At 36.2% G+C, this 22,107-nt stretch overlaps 2 protein-coding genes across 2 annotated transcripts in view; one reads left to right on the top strand and one right to left on the bottom strand.

Moving 5' to 3' along the window:
• The window catches only part of abhd12 (abhydrolase domain containing 12, lysophospholipase), a 33,213-nt gene extending 25,273 nt beyond the window's left edge, over positions 1 to 7,940 (top strand). Inside the window, exons 9-14 of the mRNA XM_077239376.1 lie at positions 175 to 212; positions 1,452 to 1,531; positions 1,690 to 1,772; positions 2,174 to 2,252; positions 3,602 to 3,729; positions 4,753 to 7,940. Coding sequence (XP_077095491.1) covers positions 175 to 212; positions 1,452 to 1,531; positions 1,690 to 1,772; positions 2,174 to 2,252; positions 3,602 to 3,729; positions 4,753 to 4,786 — 442 coding nt within the window. The 3' untranslated portion in view covers positions 4,787 to 7,940. The remainder of the gene's footprint in view (positions 1 to 174; positions 213 to 1,451; positions 1,532 to 1,689; positions 1,773 to 2,173; positions 2,253 to 3,601; positions 3,730 to 4,752) is intronic.
• A 370-nt stretch (positions 7,941 to 8,310) lies between these two features.
• Positions 8,311 to 21,573, bottom strand: pygb (phosphorylase, glycogen; brain). The gene is made up of 20 exons (XM_077239375.1): positions 21,193 to 21,573; positions 19,081 to 19,182; positions 18,627 to 18,705; positions 18,444 to 18,547; positions 18,199 to 18,330; positions 17,473 to 17,584; positions 14,678 to 14,760; positions 14,031 to 14,174; positions 13,829 to 13,921; positions 13,456 to 13,602; positions 13,218 to 13,381; positions 12,925 to 13,039; positions 12,698 to 12,799; positions 12,418 to 12,565; positions 12,165 to 12,223; positions 11,917 to 12,058; positions 11,525 to 11,732; positions 10,209 to 10,343; positions 10,036 to 10,102; positions 8,311 to 9,616 (listed from the first exon to the last, which is right to left on the bottom strand). Exons 1-20 carry the CDS (start codon positions 21,433 to 21,435, stop codon positions 9,464 to 9,466), a joined length of 2,532 nt encoding a protein of 843 aa, XP_077095490.1. The 5' UTR covers positions 21,436 to 21,573; the 3' UTR covers positions 8,311 to 9,463.
• Positions 21,574 to 22,107: the final 534 nt, after the last annotated feature.

The following is a 22,107-nucleotide window of genomic DNA, read 5'->3' as shown; positions in this document are numbered from 1 at the left end:
AACTCGCCAGAGCCATCTCAGAGAGATCTGAGGATACTGTTCCTTTCTCTAGAAGAGGAACTTCTTGTTCTTGGAATAATATTTTGGCATTCATTTGACATAAAGGAATTGATTGTGTAACACCCTGTGGCATATTTGAACTGCTGCTGATGCTGTACATTCCTGTTTTTCCAGAGTGGCCACTAACCTAGTGAGACGGCTGTGTGACAGGGGTATGTGATCATTAGTTTGTGTGTACTTATGGGCTGGGATGTTGAAACCGAGAACAAACCCTAGCCAGCAGTGTAAAACTAAAATTTTTGTAGACCAAGTAGAAACTTCCGACAGCGGGTTGCAGCCGGTTGAACCTTTATCCTTACCCATTTACCTACCTTCAAAGAAATCACATTGAGTAAAGGGATGAATTCTATGTCACCTCATTATTATTCATGAGCACATTCTTGTAGACTTGTTCTAAAATGAAATCCAAAAGATTTCCAGGTCTGTAAAAGTTGTTGAAATACTATCTTAAAAGGTCATGGGCATTTCTATAGTCAATATACAAGGCAATTCAAAAGTGACAGTAAAGACATTTATGATGATACGGAGAAAAAAAAAATCTATTTCAGTAAATTACTCTTCTTTTATACTTCCTGTTCATCGAAGAATCCTGAGAAAAATTATCAGTTTCCACAAACAAATTAAGCGGTACAACTGTTTTCAACATTGACAATAACACGAAATGTTTCTTGAATAGGCAAATCAGCATATTAGACCGGTTTCTGAAGGGTCATGTGACACTGAAGACAGGAGTAATCCTAAAAATTCAGCTTTGAATCACAGGAATAAATTACATTTTTAAAAAATATATTAAAATAGAAAACAGTTATTTTAAATTGGAAAAATATTAGGGTTTTACTCTATTTCTGATTAAATAAATTCATCTTTGGTGAGCAAAAGAGACCCATTTCAAAAACATTTTGAACTAAAGTGTAAATGTTCTCGATATGCTTCTAAAGTATTTATTTGGCTAGAGTTTAATGTTTGTGAGTGTGATCTATATCAAGCCTTTTTTCAAAATCCTTCTTATCCACACAAATGACTGGAAAAGTCATGACTAATTCTGGAAAAGCATTGGTCAGAAAGTGTGGAAACCCTAAATGTCAAATTTGAGTCTAAACCATTTATTAATATTATTTAATAATAATTATAATTGGCTCACATAAAGAACGATGAATGTAAATTGAAGTGCCCTGATTTAGGAATATTATTTCTTTATTTCTTGTCAGTAAGGAAGCTGCGACTCTGATTTGACGTTTCAGAAATAGACGAGCTTTAATAGGCACTGACTAGATTAAGAGTGGACTTATGTAATCGGCAAACACTTCAAGTCTTTAAGTTACATTAGCGTGTATTTGAGCCGCTGTTACAAAACTTGGAGTGATGCAGACTTCCTACCTCTGTGTTTATAGGAACGCCCCCTGACTCGCTGATTTTAGAGTCGCCCTTCACCAATATCAGAGAGGAAGCCAAGAGCCATCCCTTCTCTATGGTGAGAAATCAAGTTCCTGTTCACTCTCAAAGTATCATGTGATACTTGTTCACTCTCAAAGTATCAAAGTATTCACTCTCAAAGTATTCATTCGTGGCCTTTGTGCCACGAATAAAAGCAAGACTGATATATGTTAATTTCTTATATATGTGTAACAGGTTTACAGATATCTACCAGGCTTTGATTGGTTCTTCCTGGATTCAATTACTGCAAATGACATCCGATTTGCCAGTGATGAGAAGTAAGTTCTTCTTCTCTTCTCTTCTATTTTGTTTGTTTTCCTGTAAGTTTAAGTGTGATTGTTTGTTTACCTTGTGTCCACCTAGGGAAACTGTTGAGTGTTTACACAATCTCGGCTCTCTGTTCTGTAGCATTTTACATACTGGAGGCTTCATCTTTTGATTTGTTTTAGAAACAGACTTAATGTGAATGCTTGTGTACTGTAAAGAGAGCACTTTAGTATTCAGCCCCATGTGAACATTGATTCTTCAGACATAGATGCAATTCATTACACAGACCTCCAGTGCAAGTTTCCAGGCTGTAATAAGACAAGCTCTATGAAAACCCTATAAGGTTGTACCTCTTTTGAGTACTTTGGAGTATTTCAAACACCTGAAGAAACTGTTTCTGTCTGTCTCTTAGTGTCAAGCACATATCCTGTCCGGTTCTGATCCTGCATGCAGAAGATGACACAGTCGTACCCTTCCAGCTGGGAAAGAAGGTAAAGCATCACTGACTACGTTTACATGTAGCCAATATTCGGGTTATGGTCGGGTTAAGGTCACTATTCGGGTTTCTGAAGCATTAGGGATAACCTGTTTACATGCGTGAGCAGAGAGAGTTTCTCCTGTATACATGGAATCGCAATATGCCGATGTAAACGGCGACGCACGGTTAGCGTCTGGACGTACGGACAACCTTAAGAGACAATACGGTCATTTCCGATTCTTCTTCCTGTATCCAAAGACAAACACAACAGCAGCAGCACGCGGATAATGAATAGTTCGGGGCAGATAGCGATCGCCTTTTTTTGCGCTTTGGTGCTGGTACTGACCCACCAGCAGTGTAACTTTTCGGTCACCTTCTTGTATATCTCACTATTTCGGTACTTTCTGCCATCAACAAAAGACATTACATTCATGGTTTTCACCACACTAATAAAGAAATTGGTCTCCTCCTCGCTCCAAAAGTACGCTGTGCTGCGTCTCGACATGTTTACTTCCGGTATACTGCACGCAGGTTTTGTATGCGTCGAGAAGTTCCTCTACTCAAAAGACCAAGATTCCTTGCGAATAGAACATGCGCAGAACACAAATCACTATGGGGATATGCCGATACGCGTTTACATGACCAAAAATTCCGGTTTTGAACGGGTTATTGGCTGCCTGTAAACGTAGTCAATGTCAAACAATGACAGGGTTCATTTAAAACTGTAGAATGGATAGTTCAGACTCTAAATTCTGATTGGATGAGATATGCTCGTTATATTTGGATTAAAATCATTTTGATCTCTTGTTATGATTAAACCTAATTTCTGCTTTTTAAAGCACATATAGCATGTCTGATGGTATTTTTTTAAAACTTTTATCTGCAATGTTTCTCAGGCTCAAGTTTTGCTATATACATATGAGGATGTGCATTAAACAACATGTTACATGTCAAAAAAAATCATATACCAAATAAAGTTGCAGTAAAAATAGTTTTTGTGTGGTTAAGAAATAACCTAAACCTAAATATATCTTCATTACAAACCATTGGTATCACTTTTTTTTATATTTTGTATATTAACTAAAATTATTATACTATATAGAACACAACCACACAACCACGGTGTTAAATATAGCTGTTTGATTTAGGGTTATTATAGTTTACTAAAACCATAAAAAATAATCTGTTACTTGAAATAAAGTAAACATTAACTGAAATAAATAAAATATCAAAACTGTAAATGTATTTTATTTTGTTTTTTTGTTTTCATAATTTGTTTTTGTATCTTGATAATAGATAATAGTCATATAGTCATCCTAATACATTTGTTTGAAAGATGCTGTTCTCTCTGTCTATCCACAGCTGTATGATTTGGCGGCTCAGAGTAAGAGTCTGAATGGACATAAGGTTCAGTTCATCCCGTTCTCCAGCTCTCTGGGCTACAGACACAAGTTCATCTACAAGAGCCCACAGCTACCAAATATACTCAGGTATGTACTATACACATTACAAACTGCAGCCATCTGTACTTTTTCCCAGTGCTCAGTGCTGACAAAACAGTAAAGCAACATTAATCTTATTTTTTGGGTGTGAATACAAGCTATTTTTAGGATTGTGCCAGGTGGTGTAATTTTGACATTCTGCTCCAGGTCCCCGACCAACAGCCGAGCCAATAGTAATTCAGACACACATAAATCACTGTCATTCTGTTCCAGTTTGTGCTGGTACTGAACCAACAAACAGATCTGGTTTTATTTGAGATGGGGTTGTTGGTACAACAAGGGAGACAGACCTTTACATTTCTTTAGTGTAACACTAAAGGTGGTGTTCTCAAACATTTTGTCAACTGAACCGCAGTGATCAAAATTATTTATTTGTAAAAGCCTGAGATTTGAAGTAATAACCTTTTGTTTTCTAAATACATTAAATTGAGTTAATAATTGAATGACTGATTCTTTTTTAAGTTGAGATTTTTTATTTTAATTTGTTCACTTTTTAAATGTATTAATTAAATACACCTGAATATACACTGTATTTGGACACTGAGACAACTCAGGTTAAACTTTATGTATTAGTTAAAGTCTGCAAGACTTTTTCCAAGAACTTACTACCTTTCATGGACATGTTTTCTTTTTCAATTACTGTTGAACAACTAGTCCGACTTTGAAGGTTATGTTTTTTGGACAAAATAGATAAATTTGTCAAAATTTGTAACTGTATATCTATGGTTTTGCTATCTATCTTTATACATGACACTGAAGTGTGGCTAAAGCATCAGAATCCTTCTATACTTTTATAGATATTTGTATATACTATTATACATATTTTTGTACATATGTTTTTTATAGATATATTTAATGTAATTTATATTGATTTAAATGTAAATTTTTGTCTAGATTAATTCAACAATAGCATTTCTACTGTAGCAAATCCCGCCCATGAAACCCAGTTTTATTTCTATTAGATTTTGAGAAATCTAATGTGTTTTTGTTCTCTTTGTCTCTCTGTCTCAGTGACTTTCTCAGTGCAACGCTTCCTCACATGTAATCAAGATCATTTTACCTGACTGCCCTCTCTCACACACTGTCAGTTAAACACACACAATGTACATTATCCGCACCGTGTACATCACGTGTACATGTGCACACACACACAAGCATGGACTGAAGATGCACCGGTTCCTTTTGCATTCCTTTGTTAACACAACCTACGGAGGGAGAAAGTTATCATCTTTGAGAGAGTGACAGGACTGGGTGATTTGTTTCACCGCCTCCTGTTGTCATAGTAACAGATCTGAAGGGGCAGCTGGATCACAAAGTATGCAAAATAATATGCAAATATGCACTGAAATTAATGCGCAACGAACCTCTTCAAGGAAAGAAGTACAGATGAAGTTTTAACAATGGCACTGAGAAGACCACACGGTCAAAGGGACAAATCAGGACAACATGCTATAATGATGTCACCGTCAGTGCTTGCTGACTGCGATTCACTGTTTTGTTTTTACGAGCGTACAATAACCGACTTATTAACAATATCGTGGACCTGAATTACACTCAATGTGAACAGCGAGTTGTTTTAGGTTGAACTTGAATTTTATGTACAATAAAATGTTGTCTTTCTTTTTGTTTCTTCCCTTTTAAATGATGTGTCTCCTGAATGATTTTAAAGTGCAGATTTTTGTGCTGCCTTTGCATTAAAACTCTGTGACTTTTTTATGGGGTTTATTGTGTTTATGCTGTAATGTTTGCTTGGTACATATGCAACCCAACTGCAATCAGAACTGGATGAGCTTTTGACATGACTTTTCCCTCCCCAAATTCCCATTGTTTCATTATTTTAATGCATTTGGTTGATCTATGCTAGTTTGCATGCCTTTTACTGGAAAAAAAGATTGTTGCTCTGTCAAAAGAAAAAACTGTATGCAAAATCACTTTCTTTTCTTCGTTATGTCGTTTATATATTTTCTTTGGTGTGTATACTCACTTTGCACATTCCAAAAAATTATATATTAAAAACAATAATTCCTTGTTACCATTATATGTTGGATACCCACATCAAAAACCCTAGTGACAAATCTTGATTTTTGAATGTGATTTTTGAAAACTTATTTTTTATTAATATTACATTAAATTTGTCCCCTCCCCTTTAATATAGAACCAAAAAAAAACTTTATATAAATCAGCAACTCACTGATGTACACTACTGTTCAAAAGTTTGGGGTCAGTAAGTTTTTCTCTTATGTTCACCAAGGCTATATTTATTTGACCAAAAATACAGGAAAAACAGTCAAATTGTGAAAGGGTACTTATGCAGTTTGGAGAAGTATGGGGTCTGATTTGAGTATTTTCCTGGAAAGTCTGGAAAAGTATGGAAAAAAGTATGGAAAAATATAAAATTAAGAATTTCTAAACTTATACAAGAGGAGCGGTTTCATGACAAAGTGATCATTTAGTGATGGTCTAACACGACTGAATGAATTTAAGGCGCACATTTTCATTACACAAAACTGTTTGTCTTTACCTTAATCTCATTAAAAGAATGTGTGTGCCACTCAAACCAGCAACAGATAAAGGATCAAACGATCATTTAAATCAGACTGTACTTTGCTGTTGGGTGGCCGTGCCACATCAAATCACATTTACAGTATCAAACTGTGTCAGAGGTGAATACGTGAAGGTTATAAAGCACTTTCGGTTTCTTCTTATCATACCTGTGCATGTTATCACTTCTAGAAAACGATCAAAAATTAAACGTATAGATGAATGTACTGTATTACAATTACAAATATAGTACTGAAAATAGTGTTGTATGCACCATTTATGTTAAATATGGTTTGAACTTTTTTTTAAATGGGAAATGTGTAGGAACCCTGTATTACAATATATTATATTGCATAATATTACAACATATTTTATTCCTGTGATGCAAACCTGAATTTTCAGCATCATTACTGCAGTCTTCAGTGTCACATGATCTTTCAGAAATCATTCTAATATGGTGATTTGCTGCAGTTTTTATTCTGTTGAAAACAGTTGTGCTGCTTAATATTGTGTAAACCATGATATTTTATTATTTATGAATAGCAATACAAAGAAAACTTTATTTGAAATCTTTTGTAACATTTGTCACTTTTGATCAATTTAATGCATCCTTACTGATTTGTGTTCTTTCAAAAGAAAAAAGATCATACTGAACCAAAACTTTTGAACAGTAGTATACTTTGTTCATTTGTTCAAAGTTCATTCTGACCTAAACTTCACTTTTAGTGTATCTTCCAATGTTGTATAGTTGTGTTCTCTAATTTGGCTGAATAATGACTCTACAAATAACGACAATGTGCAATAACGACATACCTTTGATTTGCTGACATCTTGTCATGTATATTTGATGAACATATTTTCTTCCCAGTGTGCACTGACCATCTGATAATTCTTATCTGCGAACACAAGTTAATCTTACTGTAATACAGGCCTTTTGAAAATCGAGATCTGCTGTATTGTTGCTCTGTGTGTCAGGTTATATTTGTCAGACTTTTTTTTTTTTGGGCTGGTAATGATAGGAAGGTCATGTGAGCATGCAAGCTTGGATCATCTCAAGGCTCTGTTTGTACACTCTCAATGTTACTCTCAGAAAGAAATTGCATCCCAATATTTTTTGTTTTCTTCTGCCAGTGTGGGCTCATGATGGACTGATACACTGAAAGCAAAACAACCAAAATATCTTAATTTGCAAAGGATTATGTAGAAATGATCAAGTTTTAGTGAGACCACCAGGTCCTAGAGAAGTGCAATAATCTTATCTAAAGCCGAAGGACAACCATACTGTAAGACAGACCAAAAACAAACTATATATGGAGGTATGAATGAAGCCACTCAATTATGTATCCTGTTGTGTTAGAATGTAAAAATGGACCACAGTTTATTTGGATGTCACTGCTCTGAACACAGATTTTATTCTGTCGTCTTTGTTGATGTTGACCAAACTTTGCATATTTGAATTATATTTTAAAATTATTTTTTGTAATGAAATGAAATACTGCCCAGTTATTTTAACAGCAACTCTGTTACTTTTTGCAGACTATATCATGAGTGGTTTACAATGTTTGTTTTCTTCTAAGCTGCTAAACCTTACTGGACACATGCACAGATGTAAGTACAGTATGTTTGTTTGTCTACAATAAAAGAAATATGTATCGCTTTCTGAGATCCACTATTTTTAAAACCTTTATACTGAATCCCAGGACGGCAGAATTTTTTTTTTAAGTACCTCACTGACTGACTTTCCCCCCTTCCCCATGTAGCAAAATACACACGCATATACAAATAAACCATAATGTGAAAAATGAATAGACCGGGACAAACTCAAATCCAGTTGAACTAGTTACACTACATGGAAGCTTGCGTTCACTTTCATCTTTCCTGACACCTGTTCAAGCCATTCATTTCTATACGGAGTTATATGAACATGGCGTAACATAAGACAACAGCCTTCAGTCTTTACAACAATGAACAGATTCTCCAACTTGCAATTGGAATTGCCTTGTTTAGTCATTTAAGTCAACAGCATACTGTTTTTATTTATTTTATTATTCGTTAACATGGTAATATCCTTACAGTCCTTGTGTAAAAAAAATAGCAAGAAAACCAGGCCTCAGTACAAGTGTGAATGTTGAAAGATGACATCCATAAGCATACATTCAAATGACAGCCTGGAATCTGTAGCTTGAACTGACCCTTTTCATAAACTGACTTTTTTCAATTCTAAACAGTATTACCAAGTGATGATATGTTTGTGCTAATGTATCTGAAATGCTATGCAAAATGGAGCACAAATTGACATCAGCTCACCCTGACAAAATAGAAAATATAATGTACTATTTGATGGATTCCTGTGAGTTTACATCATAAAACGAGAATAGAGGATATATGGCAGCTGGATGAAGTATTTACATTACTGTTGTTAATATTGCACAGTATGCAAACAAGGCACCCTTTAACCTGCGTCAGAAAGCTTGAATAAAAAGATAATTTGGACACAGAACCACATGCTTTCTGGAGTCATTACATTAATGCTGTTTGCCACTTTTGAGACGGTTGTTTCTGACTGGTTATATACTGTATTTTAGGGCAGGGAGACTAATTATACGAAATTTAAACAAACCAAAGGTGGCTGATGATCAAATATTTCCTGAAGCTACTAAGACCTATTCCAGGATGCAAATGATAGTTAGGTCTCCAATGTTTTCCAGTTGTTGATTTCACTTCCTAAAATACATAAAACAGGGATAGAACTATAGTCATGGCTATTGAAATTAGTTTCATCTCAGTTATAATCAGTCAGAATGCCCACTCTTAAAAGTGATACAAGAAATGCAACAAAATTGAGAATTTACACATGCATTAACACAGCTGTAAATTTAGGCTAGACAAAGCTCTAACTAAATGAAGCTTCAATAAATTAGTCTCAGATGAGCAAACAAATTGAATTGGCAAAACCGAATCCATGAAAACGGAGTATGGGCAAGTGAAAGTAACAGTGATTTTAAATGTACCACAGTGCACATGGAGGGGTTAGTTTGTGTGTATATTAAGGGTACAATACAGTCGTTACATTCAAAAAGGTTCCATGTGGTGTAATGCATAGTGAGAGAAACCTGAAGGCACACCAACACACTGGGAATGGTTGCGAAACAGGCAAGCAGACCCGGTGTTCCCTGCTCCCTCATTCCCGTGGTTCATTAGGTGGCGGGATCTTGACGTCTGACGGCTCCACTCCCCAGATCTCACGGGCGTACTCCGTGATGGTGCGGTCACTGGAGAACTTTCCAGAAGCAGCAATGTTCCTGATCACTGTTCTGGTCCATTCTTTTGGATTCTGTATATAGAAATAAAAAAGAGTGGGGGAATTTTACTTACGTTAAAGATGTATAGGCAAAACTGCTTGTTTCCCAATAGCAACTTTTTTAAGCTCTCTTCATTCATTATTGCTCAAAAATCAGTTTTACATTTTGAGCAGTGAAAGACACATTCAAACTCGAAGTACATCAATCAGCCAATAAATGGTCATTTTCAGATTATTATTAACAGGAGTGTCAGGGCGCCCACTTGTGTCACTTACAAAAACATTTTCAGTTCTCAGATATTTTATAACATTTCATTAAAAATGCAGTTCAAAATTATAGGTTTAATATAGATCATAAAGAAAAAAATATTTAAATGTTCAAATTACGAAATAGCCATTGAAAAACCCATATTGGTAGACCACTTATGAATATCCAAACCATCTGAACTCACCCTGTAGAGTTCATTAACTTTTTCTTGACTGCTGATATATGATTCATAGTCTGCAAACACCTTGAACCTGAGAGAGAAAAACAACAGAAGTCACTAAGACACCTCCTACAAATGTAAAAATAAATGTGAACCATTTCAAAGATATTCAGACAAGTGCACTCTTTGCCGCCCACCTGTCATGATTCATGAGCATGTTGACAATGTCTTTGAAGAGTTCAGGCTCTTTGGGGCTGAAGAATCCAGTGCTGATTTGATCCATCACCTGTTTGAGTTCAGGCAGACTCTCGTAGTATTCCCTGGCATTGTATCTAGATAACAAACAGTGATGTTATTGTAGACTCAAACTTAAACTATTAAAAGTTGTTTTTCAGTCACCGAAATAAAGCTGAAATCAAAAACGTAAATATGTAAAAACAAAAAGCATTAAAAAAAAAACTAAAAATGGCAAATCACATAACTAAAATAACCAAAATTTTAAAGAAAAAAACGGAACATAAAAACTATGATACTATTGGGACAGTTTTTGAATTTCCGCCTTGTGTAACAACAAGTTTATATTATAATGAAAGGATGCGTGACATACTCTTATGTAATGAGTCAAAACCCTTCTTTTCAGAATTCGTTTTTTTTTAACTTTAGCATAATCCAGCTAGCTCTTGAACATGTTTTGTGGTTGATTAGGGGATGCACAAATGAAGAGGTTGGGAAAACCCAATTTTGAACACAAACAATGGTTCTCTATTGCAAGTTTGGTCATTTTCTTAATTAGCAAAGCCTTTAAGCACTGTCCCAATCACCCAGAATCATGCGGTCCCATCCACCTAAATTGTGACAAAATAAAAACAACCCACTTCTGAAAATAGAAACATATACATTTTTATTTTTTTTATTTTGAGCATCATATTCATGTTTCCATCGAAGGTTTGTGTAAAATAGTAGTTTCAGACCAATGAGGGCATCCAATTTTGACTATGTGGTCAAAAAAAGGTTTTATTTTTACTCATTAGGATAGAAACTGTATAGTTATACTATCCCATTTGACCTTATGTCCCAATCACCCTTAATTCACTCCTTTGTTATTTTAGTGTTATTTATAGTGATCACAAAACAAATCCAGTCAAAAGGAAATAATTCCACAACTGTCACAATCAGGAAGGTACATTTAACTTTGGTAACGCTTTACTACAAGGTTTCATTTGTTAACTACATTAGTTACCATGACCAAACAATGAACAATAATTCTAATGCATTTATTAATCTCCAGAGCTGTAACGAACTATCAATGAACAGTTATACTTTTAATAACTAATGTTAGAAAAGATTAATAAATGCTGTAACAAATGAAGTGCTTATTGTTAGGTAATTTTAGCAAATGCATTACCTAATAGAACCTTATTGTAAAGTGTTTCCATGTTTGACTTAATCATTCCTCCCATCTAGACCCATGTTCTCTGTCTTATTCGGTTTATATCTATGCACTCTTTCTCACCCCTTTTTGTCCATGGCCTCCACATCCTCGACCCGCATGCCAAAGATGAACAGGTTTTCCTCTCCAGCTTCTTCTGCCATCTCCACGTTGGCGCCGTCCATGGTGCCGATGGTCAGAGCGCCGTTAAGCATGAACTTCATGTTTCCCGTCCCGGAGGCTTCAGTGCCTGCAGTGGAGATCTGCTCGGACAGGTCGGCAGCAGGGATCACTGAAGAGCAAAGCACATGACAAATTCAAATTCCATTATAATCTATGACATCCAACAAATAAAATAACTTTGATGCAGCTTTAGCAAAAACAATTATTAGATTATCTTGACAAATATCTAATAAATCTGATCTGATATTTTTATGGCTATGTGACTTTTAATGCATGTTAATGCATTTACTCACCCTTCTCAGCTAATGAGACTCTATAGTTCTCCAGGAAAATGACTTTCAGTCTGTCTCCCACCACAGGATCATGGTTGACCACATCCCCCACTGAGGTGATCAGTTTAATGATAATCTTTGCCATGTGATAGCCTGGTGCCGCCTGCAGGAGGCAGTGCAGGATCAGAGAAAAAAAGCCTTTTAGCACTGGACTCTTTATAATAGAACAGTGGTTCTATTTATATATATTTTTTTATTTATTCACATACCTTTCCTCCAATCATTACGGTCCTGGGAACAAACTTCTTGTTTGGTTCTTTCTTGATCCCTAGAAAAGTGCAGAATAAAATAATTTTTACATTTACAGCCATTTAAAAAAAAATCTACGAAATTATGATAAAACAAAAAAAAGTGCAATGTTCTCTTTGGTCAGTTCGTCAGTGCTCAGATAGGTGGCAGTGTTCAAGTACTGATCTTCTATCTTGAATACATTGCTGTGTTTTTCTTAGTGCATTTGCGTACTGTTGTATAAAGTGATGACATGAAGGCAGTTGAGCAGTTGTCTCTTGTACTCATGGATTCTTTTAACATGGATGTCAAAGATGGACTCAGGGTTAATCTTTACTTTGTACTCATTCTCCAGATAAGCTGCAAACTTCTGCTTATTCTCCTAAAAATTACAACAAATAAACCTTTAAACATTCAATTTTTACATATAAACATATAATCACATTATAAATATCAAAATCAAAGAAGGTATGTCCTTATTTATAAAAAAAAAAAAACTATTTTAAATGTAGACCTGCTTCACTTTAGCCACATCCCGAATGAACATTTCATCATTGATGAAGTCCAAAAGTTTTCTTAGTTGGAACAGATCCGTCAGGAAGTCCTCACCAACTTTCTGAAAGGGAAAGATAGTGAGGGACAGAAAAAAAAAACTGTGTGGGTAGAGCGAGCAAGAGTATAACTTTTTAAATAAAATACTACTTTACACCAACTGCATGAATAAGAAGTTAAGAAGGGCACCTCAGCGATGATGTCAGCCAGGCCAGGGTTGCAGAGCAGCAGCCAGCGACGAGGAGTGATGCCGTTTGTCTTGTTCTGAAACTTCTCCGGCTCAACATCACAAAAGTCCTTAAATCTTAACCAGTTAAAAAAAAAAATTTAATTTCTGAAAATTCCAAATGTAACTATCAAAAGAACTTAATTTCAATATACAATTGACCTAAATAGCATTAAAAAAATGCTCCCATGGCTTTCTGGAAATAATTCATTCGCGGTCAAATATTTCTGTACATGGACTTATGCACTCTACTCACACAGTGGTTTTGACAATGTCTGAGTGAATCCGTGCAACTCCGTTGACGGCGTGTGACCCGACCACACAAAGGTGAGCCATGTTGATCCTCTTTGGATCACCCTCCTCGATAAGAGACATCCTGCGCAAACGATCATGGTCGCCTGGATACAGCGCAGCAATTCTCTACAACAGAGAGTCCATCAGACCAACCACAAATAACTATGATGATCTTGAGTTAGTGTATGTTTGATCCTCACATCCAGATGCCGCCGGTTGATCTCATAGACAATCTGCAGGTGTCGTGGCAGAAGCTTCTCAAACATGTAGACAGGCCAGCGCTCCAGAGCCTCGGGTAACACCGTGTGGTTTGTGTACGCACACGTCTTTGTGGTAACCTCCCATGCCTACATACACGCATGCACACTTTAATGCGGATTTTGGAAAGTTCTATTATAAATAAAATAACAAAATGAAGAAAATAACTTACAAGAAAATTGTCTGGCTGAATGAACAATACTTTTCATTATATTAGCAATACTTTGTATTTTTCTGCCTAGTCATGTTGACATGAGTAATAGACAAATGCAGAACAACAAAACAGCTGTGAAGGAATTAGCCTGGACATCCCACCTTTTCCCAGTCCAGCTGCTCTATATCCACCAGGATTCTCATGAGTTCAGGAATCGCCAGAGCTGGATGAGTATCATTCAGTTGAATCGCCACCTGAGAGAGTGGTTTTGAAACCGTTATTCTTTGTGAGAGCAAAAACCTTTGCCGTTTTTACATTTGTGACTGAAAATTCAGTCAATTAATGCATTTCGTGTCATATGACCTTTTCAGGGAAAGCCTCAAAAGAGGTGCGCACGGGATCCCTGCAGCCAAACTTTGAAGATTTAAAGCGTCTGATGATGTCCTGCAGAGTAGCAGCCACCACAAAGTACTCCTGCTTTAAACGGAGCTCCTTCCCTTCGAAAAACTAACACATGCACATACAAAGAAATCCATTCATATTAAATACAGACTCACTGAAAGCTTTACAAAAAGCAAAACATTCAATTTACTGTCAGTTTTTCGGACAGAATAACCGAGCATTGTTTTTTCTTAGTTTAGTAGTTGTGTGAACAGAAACAATATACACTACTGTATCAAAGACACATAGACCCACTGTTGCTCAGAACATATTAGTCTTCCATTTTCATACTTCCTCAATGTATTTCACATGTCAATGGCACTGTTGCATAAGATAAGAGTTTTCGCTGCTGAAATCTGCTCATGCCAGTCAGCTGAAGCTTATTTTGCATACCAGCATCGACTCAGTCTAAATTTACGCACATATGATTGTCAATGTTTGTTATTATAGTAACTTAACGCATATCACGTTCAAATTCCTGCTCTCTGTTCTCTCTCTCTGTGTACATTCTGTCCATCAAGCATCCTCAGCAAGAGTTTTTTTTAGCTTTGAAAAGTGAGTGTACGTACATTGTCATTGGGGTAGAGCACCCGGGAGATGTTCTCTGCCAGGTTTCGGTCCAATACAGCCTGGATGTAATCTCCCACATTGACTACAATTAAAAGAGACAATTTCAAAATTACATGCAAAAATGCCTGTTTTGTTGAGTATTCCTCGCAAGCAAAGCCTTAAATGAGTTCCATTAAAGGTGCCATGTCTCAGAATTAGATCAAAAGAATAAGAAATAAGGGCGATGATGTCATTAAAAAAATGAAAAGTTATAGTGTAGCAGAGATATCAACCTGAATTAGCATGCTAAATTACTAGCCCCGGCCTGACAGATGTCATAATACCAGTTTCGGCCATGGGAGGCGGTATGAGGGCAACACCAGCCAAACTGCAATACACGAATAAGTTGCATGGCTTGTGGGCGTATTTGAACCTGATGTCAATCGTGTGGAAAGTACAACCCACTACTACAGTTCAGTTCAGGGAAGAGAGCGGAAGAATAGCTGAAGCCCTTGGCAAGAGACCCTTACCACAACCATCCGCTGCAGGGGAAAAAAACGTGCTCGGAATCACAAATAAAATCGGATAAAAAAAGGAGCAGAACCAGAGTTAACATTGGCACTGCTTTCCATCTTTGGAGACAACTAATGGAAATGAAAGAAATGAGGTTTGACTCCGAACTTGCAACATTTCTTTTGGATTGGTAAGTAAGATGCTGTCAGTATTTCGCTAGAAGTTCGTTTTATATGTTTGTTTAGTTTTTTCGGGAAGTTATAACATAGAAATGTATCGAAGGCTGTTCGATATAAGTTCTAAAGTTAGCGATGGCTACATTGAAAGGTGTAATGAGAACTACGTGAGCTATATTATATTTACTAAATTGCTTTCCTGAGGTAAATCTGACATATATTGTTCTCCAGCTATGTTATTGACCTCTGCACGCTGATTAAAAAAAATTATTGGTCGTATGATGTATGAAGAATACATTTTGGTAAGTTGTAGCATACTGTATCTTTCAACAGTGTTCGTGTGTTTTTACTATTAGCTAGTAGAGATGATCGGTTCACGTGCGCTAGGGATCTGTCGTGTAACGTTAACATTTACAAGCGGCAAAACGGTATTTTTTGTTTGAATTGCGTTATAACATTGACAGAATCGGTGACGGTGAATTCGTGAGAGTTTGCAGCTCTGAATGCCGCTAGCTTGGTCAACAGCAGCGAATGCTGTCTGTCAAATTAATGTAATTCAAACTAACAATAAAAATGTAATATGAACAAAACGAATATGAACATTCACTGGTGAAGGGGAGTAGCTTGAAGATGTCAATTAAAAATCACTTGAGATCAACCAATGTTCCTCTGGAGTCAAAACGTCCTCTATTAGGAGTTGGCTCGGCTTCGGCTATGGCTCTAGGGTGGTTGTGAAGGTAGGGGCGGAGCATAGAGACTATGCCGTTTCTCGTTTGTTACTTTAGAGTAGATCAATTCACTTTCTGGAGGTAGACTGCCCCCATCTGGTATGGAATGTGGAGTATGAATTGATTTTTTTTGCGGATATTACACAAGGCACCTTTAAGTCTTAAATTAACGTACATGCACGTCATATACTGTATGGTATGTCTTAAAAGTGACAGCAGCCTAATAAACCAACTGCTGTCTGTCATTAAGGATAATCAAAGAATCACTCACTACTCTTGGCTGAATAACTTTTGTAGCTTTAATAAGGTTTAATCGATATTTAATTTATAATTTACGCAGTGAAGGTTGTGAAGTATTTGATAACTTCATTAAATTTGTATCCCCTGTTAGACCTACTCGAAAACATTAAAGCACTGTTTAACAATGTTACACATGGGTCAAAAACAACAGCAGGGCAAGTAGAAATCTAAACTGATCTGACTGGGCCAATAGAAAAAACTCAGCCCTAATATATATATATATAGGGCAAGTAAATGTGACATTTATTATAATGGGTTTATGTGAAGATTGTTTTAAGTTCCCCTCAAATTAAAAGTTGTTATATTTTTTAAAGCCTAATAAATGTTCAAATGTATAAGTTTTAATTATACTGTAATTCTGAATGGCTATAATTAATGGTTCGAATTGAGGGGGGAAAAAATCTATTTCATAGAGACATCAGTAGCAGTATTGGTATCAGTGATGCTGGCCTTAAATAAATATTTAAAACTCAGGCTACGGTCTTTATGTTGTTTCTACATTAATTTGAAATAAATATATAATATATATGTAATAAATACATAGATTTTAAAGTTAAGATGTGAATTAGTTAAAAAAAAAATTGATCGATTGACAGTGTGTGAGTGTGTAATTGTGTGTGAGTGTGTGTGTGATATAGAATGAGATATTGAGTGTAGTGCTCAGAGGCCCAACAATCATGAAGGACCTCTCAAAAGCAGGCGTTTCTATGGGTAACGCTGGCCTGTTGCCAGCCGCTCTCCTGTTTCTGTGCTGCTGATGCATTGCTCTGGTGAAGAGGCCTATATTTAGTATTCTACACAGAAACCATTCTCCCAGGAAACAAGTTCACTTTTATATAAACTCAACTGAGAAGGTAAGTGTAGACTCAAACTAACAGTAATATAAAAGACTATTTCAATAATACTGCAAGCAACTGGAAATTTCAAGCATGTAATAATCTAAGCTCACACAAAGCTCACCTGGAATCCTCCAAACAAGCCAGGACAGAGAAGCGCACTTAATTTCAGCGAGTCAGCCAAAAGTACAACCAAACCAGAAATGCGTTATACTGGAGGTCAGACTGCTGATCGTGTGAGCTGATCATTGTGTTGACTCACATTCTTGCAGGTTGAAATCATTAGGAGCTTTGGCAGACCACAGTCTCATAGTATTCACAGTGTTGTTTTTATAACCAGGCACAGGAGTGTCATAAGGCATTGCAAGCACCACCTGCCAAAGAAAAGACAGAGTGCTACAATTATTTTATATAATTTTGCCATCCTATTTATCCACAATTACAGTAACATTCAAAAGCTCAGTAAGGTTTTTTTTGTTAAAAGAAATAATGGACGGATTCATTAAATCAAGAGTTACAAAAAAATATATTTTAATTATTATGTTCTTTTTACCTTTCTATTGAAAAAAACATATAAGTTTGGAAATTGTGTTATACGTACTAGGCAGCACAACTGTTTTCAACATTGATATTAATAAAAAATATATATATTCTTGAGGTCCAAATCATCATATTAGACTGATTTCTGAAGGATGTGACACCGAAGACTGGAGTAATGATGCTGAAAATTCAGCTTTGCCATAATAAAGTTATTTTTTATTGTAATCATTTTATTTATGAAAATATTTTAATAATAATGAGAAATAATATTATTGTTTAACTGTATTTTTGTTCAAATCAATTCAGCCATGAGCATAACATGAGAGAAATTCTTTAAGATATATTACAACAATCTTTTGAATGATAGTGAATGTGGTTGAAGTTTTTTTTTTTCTATAGCTATGTTTCCCACCTGATATCCCACAGCACTAGATCATCACTGACTGACCTGAGTGTCAACCCACTTCGGTCCCTCATGAGTTTGCTCCACTCGGCCATAGAAATGCACAGGAAGCATGTACTCGGGACGGGCCTTCTCCCAAGGGTTACCATAACGAAGCCAATCGTCAGCTTCCTCAACCTAAAAAATTATTTATATTTTCAATATTTGATCTAACTAAATCAAATAAAATGCAATGGTAAACATATACTGAAAATAACCATTATAAATACTATTTTTCAGATTTGGTTTACCTGCCAGCCACTGGTGATCTTCTGGTTGAAGATCCCAAACTCATAACGAATGCCATAACCATATGCCGCCAAACCCAGAGATGCCATTGAGTCCAGGAAACAAGCTGAGAGAGAAAGCAGACATCAAACGCGCAATATGACGGGGACATGCACTAGGATGTAGGGAGTTTTAAATGTAGGTACCTGCAAGACGCCCGAGCCCTCCGTTTCCCAGCCCTGCATCCTCCTCAATCTCCTCTAATTCTTCCAAATCCAGTCCAAGCTGAAGATCAATACATTTCAGAACAGATCATGTTAAAAAAACAACACACACACACATTATAAAAACATATATACAGCACAAATGTCCACATTGGGCAACAAAATTTCAACCGATTATGCAAATTTCGTGCAGTTTAATGTTTCTGCATTCTCCGTGTTCTCTCATTCAAACAAGGAAGGGTTTAGACTAAGAGTTCTGCAAGCCTGTGGCAACTGGTCAACATCCCCCATGAGCGCTCTGTGGGTGAGCAGGGGGAAAACAACAGCTGTTTCTAAAGTTTCAGGATGTTTAAGTAACAGAGCTCTGGGCCAGTACTGCAATTGCTTTGTAACAAATGCTTTACATTAAGTTTGCTATGTCAGTGATGCATTTTACCTGGTAGATGGCCTCATCACAGGTATTCTGCAGCCCAAGATTTATCATGGTGTTCTGTAGAGTTCTGCCCATGTAGAACTCCAGAGACAGATAGTGGATGCGCTGCAACAAAAAACACACAAATAAAACCTCACTGCATGTGCACAGAGATATCTGAACTAGCAGATCATGTAGGCAGGAGACCATAGATAAGATGAGACAATACAAGCTTACAGTGATTAGAAGATGCAACATTTTACTGTCTGATAACATTATAACATTATACTCTCTTATAAAATTACAATTAATCACGATATGAACTGAAACAAAAGGACAACCAATACGTTGTTTTTGGCTGTTTATATTATATACATTTACTCCAATATTATAACATTTATTTAAATATTTTATAAAAAATATTTGAAAACAGGAAATGTGCATTGGGCACAAAGATGTTAAAATAGTTTGAATTAAATCAACTCTTAGAATAAATAAATAATTTTAAAATGATCAAAGAATTTGTAATGCAATCACAAATTACTAATGACGCATTAATATAATTTCCCTATTTATTATGTTGTTAATGTGATATGTTAATGTGTCAACATTAATATGCAATTAACTGTCAATTGCTTTGTTCTGTTATTAATTTTTTTAAGAAATTAAATATTTCAATAAAAATTATAATATTGGAGTAGATGATTATAATATACTATAATATAATATACAATTTTGCTCTCTAGAAAAAAAAAAACATTGATCAAACAGTTTCTTTTCCAGTTCAAATATTAATTAATTGTAATGTTAGAGGAGCAATTTTATCAGACAAGTAGTATTTTCACACTTTTTATATGGTTTACTGCCTACTTATACTCTCTGGTATGTTACTGAAGTACAACATGCCTAATTTGATCATGTTGGCTTGGTATCAACTTTTCATAAGAGTTCATTCATCAGATGTCTGCACTGGGAGAAGTTTACAGACTGCTGAAGGCCTCAAATCCACATTGAACAACATCTGAATACCACAGTAATAAATAAATGCATGCTTCAGTTTACCAGGGCTTAATCACTTCATCGTGCATACTGTGGGTTTAAATAAAGTGACAGTGTTTTACTGTTTTTCCATGGGTCTGAACTTCAACAAGCGTAATGCTTGACAAGAGTGAAGTTCCTGGAAATGCTTCACATATTAGTGTGCTCAACCATATAAAGCTATCTGCTTCCATTAAGAGATATCTAGCCAGGAGGGAAAACACAGGCTTTCATTACTGGCTCAAAGGACTGCTGAAATTAAGCACACACATCCCTGGAAAGCAATCAAGCCCAGAACAGGAACAATCAATAAAGAAATAATTTCCAAAAGACCTAAAGTACAGAAAATTCCCATGTAATGCTACTTTAATTCAAAATACATGGTTAGATTCCATGTTCATCAACAAACAAGTCTCATTAAGCATCAAAACCACAAAAGACTTAGAAAAAAAAGCCTAGTTACTCTCCAAAAAACTATCATGATCTCCCAACTCATTAAGCACCCAGGTAATAGTGCTCTATTAATAGCCACAAGTGATGCTTCACATGGATCATGTCAATGCATTAGATAAAACCTATTATCTTCAACTGGGTTTTACAGTATAGTGGAATCTGTACTTGCCCTAGTGAGCACGGAGAATAAGTGGTTGCAAAATATGACACTAATACTAATGATGCTCTAAAATGACAAGGAACAGATCACACTTTTTTAACAGCTGACCCCATGTCAATGGATGGCCAATGCAAAGAACACCAAGCTTAGGAAACAAATACAGGCAAGCAGTGAAATGAATGACTGACTCACAATAAATGACTGTCCAGGTCATATTCACTGACATTTACAATGCAATATGAATATGATTAAGGTTTGTGCACTTAATTTTAACTACAGAAGACACTTGTGTCATACAGCAGTATGCAATTCTGCAGTAATGCAATTATATGATGGAGGCCCGAAGTTGCCAAATGCATAAACAAAATGTTTAAATTCGTAAACATTAATTCCACGTTAAATGCATTTCATGTAACTTATCCCACTTCTCGACTACTGCACAAACATGATGCCACTTCCTCGCTGCAAGAGGAAGAGATCCGTACCTTCGGGTCTTTCTCATAGTAATACTGCTGAGTGCGGATCCAGCGGCCCACCAGGTGATCCCGCACCGTGTGAGCCAGGGCGAAGTAATAATCCCGCGGGGTGGCCACATTGCGGTCCTTCACTAGAGTGAAGTGAAGATGCCTGTTGAAGCTCTTTTTGATTTCGACAACATCCCCCAGTCCAGCTATACCACGAACACTGATCTGCTTGCGCTTTTCCTGATCGGTTAGAGGTTTGGACATGTTGCCAATGCGTTTAAAAAGCAAAGAATGAAAATTTGGACCCTTAACTTGTGCACAAGTTGGTGCGGTGCAGAAGGACTTTACACGCACTGTTCCCTGGCTTTGAGACACACCCCTATGTCAAATGGAGAAGGAGGTGGGCGGGCTTAAATCCCGCCTGTTTATTGGCTAGTGACACTTTCGTAATTGCGTCCCCATAGGCTGCGTGAGACGTCAATCATCTATGCAACGCTAACTAGCTACCACTGATCTATATAGAATGACATTTATAATGTCATTCTATATAGATCAGTGCTAGCTACACGTTTGCTAATGTATTGTGACCTAGGTGGGCCGGTTTGAGCAAATTCGCCGTATTAGTGTATATTCAACTGCATTTGGGCCAGCAACTATTAATTAAATTATAAAATTTTGTAACACTATTGACTTTTTCAGCTCGTAGTAAAGATGACCTATGTAGACTTGCCCATATCCTTAAGTTTCATACGAGCCGAGTTTCCATTTTTATAACTTTTTACTAATTTATACAGTTCCGGATTGATTTCGATCCACAACCTGGCCGTATATGGAGCCTTCAAGCACCCAATAGAAAACATTTAGAAGTGGGAGGAGTCGGATTTAGAGTGAAGTCTGATTGTACAGTAAGTACTGTATGTGGGTAGTTGACTTGCA

This window comes from Siphateles boraxobius, unplaced genomic scaffold, assembly GCF_051911475.1.
Source record: "Siphateles boraxobius isolate OS27281-9 unplaced genomic scaffold, OSU_SipBor_1 22, whole genome shotgun sequence".
Taxonomy (NCBI): domain Eukaryota; kingdom Metazoa; phylum Chordata; class Actinopteri; order Cypriniformes; family Leuciscidae; genus Siphateles; species Siphateles boraxobius.
This window is presented reverse-complemented; position numbering and strand designations above follow the sequence as displayed.

Bases quoted from the DNA above. Each gene is read 5' to 3' on its own strand.
- pygb (XM_077239375.1), bottom strand. From the start codon at position 21,435: ATGTCCAAACCTCTAACCGATCAGGAAAAGCGCAAGCAGATCAGTGTT. The intron at 18,706-19,080 runs GTAAAATGCATC...ATTGATCTTCAG, and splicing joins GTGATGAGGCCATCTACCAG to CTTGGACTGGATTTGGAAGA. The intron at 11,733-11,916 runs GTGAGTAAATGC...TTTGCTCTTCAG, and splicing joins AGTCTCATTAGCTGAGAAGG to TGATCCCTGCTGCCGACCTG.